Here is a 2904-nt window from a genome sequence, read left to right on the forward strand (position 1 = left end):
GTCCTCCATAAAATGCGTTGCACACATTTCAATATTTGGTTTGAACTGTTCTGGAACAGTGTTGTAAATACAACAACAACCACTGATTTCTAGCCGTGTCCTCTTTTGGAAGGCCAAACAAAGTATTTTCGATTTCACAACAAGAAACACAGCGTTTTCACGGCATGGGGGCGGCAGCAACAATACTACAGCGAGAATCAAAGTTATACCTTCTTTCTTTGAGTGAACGTTTGGGCGGTGTTATGCAAATCTTCCCACATCGTGACGTAGACATGTGGGGGCGTGTTTAAACGAGGCGTTTTAGGAGGGCGTGGACCAGTCTTAACTTTTATAAAGAATATCTCTTTGGGTTTGAGACTTTAGTCTTTGCAAGTTTAGGGATCTTATCTATTCACGAACAGCTTGTAACACTCCAAAGAGAAAGGAAAACTTGAAATCACATTATATGACCCCTTAAATTAATTTCACTCCATTCTACACTGGGTTGCTTGAACAGATAACAAATATAACAACTGCTCTCTATGTAACAATAATTACATTCATTATTGCAAATACTGATAATGACCCTTAACCATGGTACACTCACAGCCTCATGTAAAATAGTGCTTTGTGTGTGTGTTTCTTTACCATCATGAACACAAATATCATGTTCATGACGATGTTAGCGATGCCCACCACCGTCTGATCAGCGGAGATGGCCAGAGTCATGGACGTGGCTGTGTACGACACCAGAATGATGGAGAACAGGAAGATGAAGAAGGCCTCGGCCGATGCCTTCAGTCCTGCACAGGAAACACAAACACATCAGACTGCATGTTTCATATCAGACAATCATGAACGATGGCGATGTGTGTCTGACCGATCATCCAGTATGCCACGCAGCTGAAGATGATGGCCAGGATGGTGCGCAGAGTCAGGATGTCAGACAGGATCTTAGACAAGAAGTACACCGAGACTCTGTAGTATCCGCTGATGTACTCGTGCCTGAGGACATGCCCACCATAACAACATCATCAATCAATCAAATTACAATCACAACGGTAACTGCACATAAAACATCACTAATCACATTCACAAGACAATCTTAACAAAATTATGTTTAATTCATATTTTGTTTTCTTACTTTAGAACAAAAGAAATTAAGATTACCTCCAACTTGTCTTAAATCCCCAAAGGTAAAATGTTCTATGATTTCAATAGGTTATTTCAAACTGATTGTTGTAATTAAGCATTACAAAATAAACTAGATAAAAAAGTTCGTCAAGACAAACTTTAGGTTGGCTTGAGAAAGCCTAGTCTGAAAGTTTAAAGCAGTTGTAAAAGCCTGAAGTTTGAAAATTTAGATGGATAGATGTTGATAACATGTTTCTAGCATGATTAGCATGTTTTAACATGATTGGCCTGTTACTAGCATTTTGCTGGCATGATTAGCAAAGATGATGGCCAGGATGGTGCGCAGAGTCAGGATGTCAGACAGGATCTTAGACAAGAAGTACACCGAGACTCTGTAGTATCCGCTGATGTACTCGTGCCTGAGGACATGCCCACCATAACAACATCATCAATCAATCAAATTACAATCACAACGGTAACTGCACATAAAACATCACTAATCACATTCACAAGACAATCTTAACAAAATTATGTTTAATTCATATTTTGTTTTCTTACTTTAGAACAAAAGAAATTAAGATTACCTCCAACTTGTCTTAAATCCCCAAAGGTAAAATGTTCTATGATTTCAATAGGTTATTTCAAACTGATTGTTGTAATTAAGCATTACAAAATAAACTAGATAAAAAAGTTCGTCAAGACAAACTTTAGGTTGGCTTGAGAAAGCCTAGTCTGAAAGTTTAAAGCAGTTGTAAAAGCCTGAAGTTTGAAAATTTAGATGGATAGATGTTGATAACATGTTTCTAGCATGATTAGCATGTTTTAACATGATTGGCCTGTTACTAGCATTTTGCTGGCATGATTAGCAAGTAACTAGCTTTTTGTTAACATTATTATCAAATTACTAGCATGTTGCTAACATGATTAACAAGTAACTAGCATGTTGCTAGCAAGTGACTAGCATGTCTCTAGCATGATTAGCAAGTTACTAGCATGTCTCTAGCATGTTTCTAGCCTGATTAGCATGTTACTAGCATTTTGCTAGCATGATTAGCATGCTACTAGAATGTTCTAGCATGATTAACAAATGACTAGCATGTTTCTAGCATGATTAACAAGTTACTAGCATGTCACTAACATTTTTATAGCATGATTTGCATGTTACTAGCATGTTGCTAACATTATTAACAAGTAACTAGCATTTTGCTAGCATGATTAGCAAGTTACTAACATGTTGTTAGCATTTTTCTAGCATGATTAGCATGTTACTAGAATGTCGCTAACATGTTTCTAACATGATTAGCATTTTATTAGCATGATTAGCAAGTAACTAGCATGTTGTTAACATGATTAGCAAGTTACTAGCATGTCACTACCATGTTTCTAACATGATTAGCATGTTATTAGCACATTGCTAGCATGATTAGCACACTACTACCATGTTGCTAGCATGATTAGCAAGTGACTAGCATTTTTATAGCATAATTAGCAAGTTACTAGCATGTTTCTAACCTGATTAGCATGTTGCTAGCATGATTAGCATGCTACTAGCATGTTGTGAGTATATTTCTAACATGATTAGCATGTCTCTAGGATAGATAGATGGATAGATAGATAGATAGATAGATAGATAGATCGATAGAGTCAGATGATAGATATATATAGTCAGATGATAGATAAATAGACAGATAGATAGATAGATAGATAGATAGATTAGAAATATTAGATGAGTTTGAATGAGTTTAAATGGATTAGAAATAGTACATAGAAGGGAAGCTTGATTGAGTCTAA

At 36.3% G+C, this 2904-nt stretch overlaps 1 protein-coding gene across 1 annotated transcript in view; it reads right to left on the bottom strand.

Annotated features, from left to right (window-relative positions):
• The window catches only part of LOC107724262 (ATP-binding cassette sub-family G member 2-like), a gene marked incomplete at its 3' end in the record, with an annotated part of 18339 nt that overhangs the window by 1627 nt on the left and 13808 nt on the right, over positions 1–2904 (bottom strand). The window contains exons 9-11 of the mRNA XM_016533103.1: positions 1424–1532; positions 860–992; positions 628–782 (exon numbers count right to left, since the gene is read on the bottom strand). Of these exons, the coding sequence (XP_016388589.1) occupies positions 628–782; positions 860–992; positions 1424–1532 (397 nt within the window). The remainder of the gene's footprint in view (positions 1–627; positions 783–859; positions 993–1423; positions 1533–2904) is intronic.

The sequence above is a fragment of the Sinocyclocheilus rhinocerous genome, unplaced genomic scaffold (genome assembly GCF_001515625.1).
Source record: "Sinocyclocheilus rhinocerous isolate Xijiao unplaced genomic scaffold, SAMN03320098_v1.1 scaffold34, whole genome shotgun sequence".
Lineage (NCBI taxonomy): Eukaryota > Metazoa > Chordata > Actinopteri > Cypriniformes > Cyprinidae > Sinocyclocheilus > Sinocyclocheilus rhinocerous.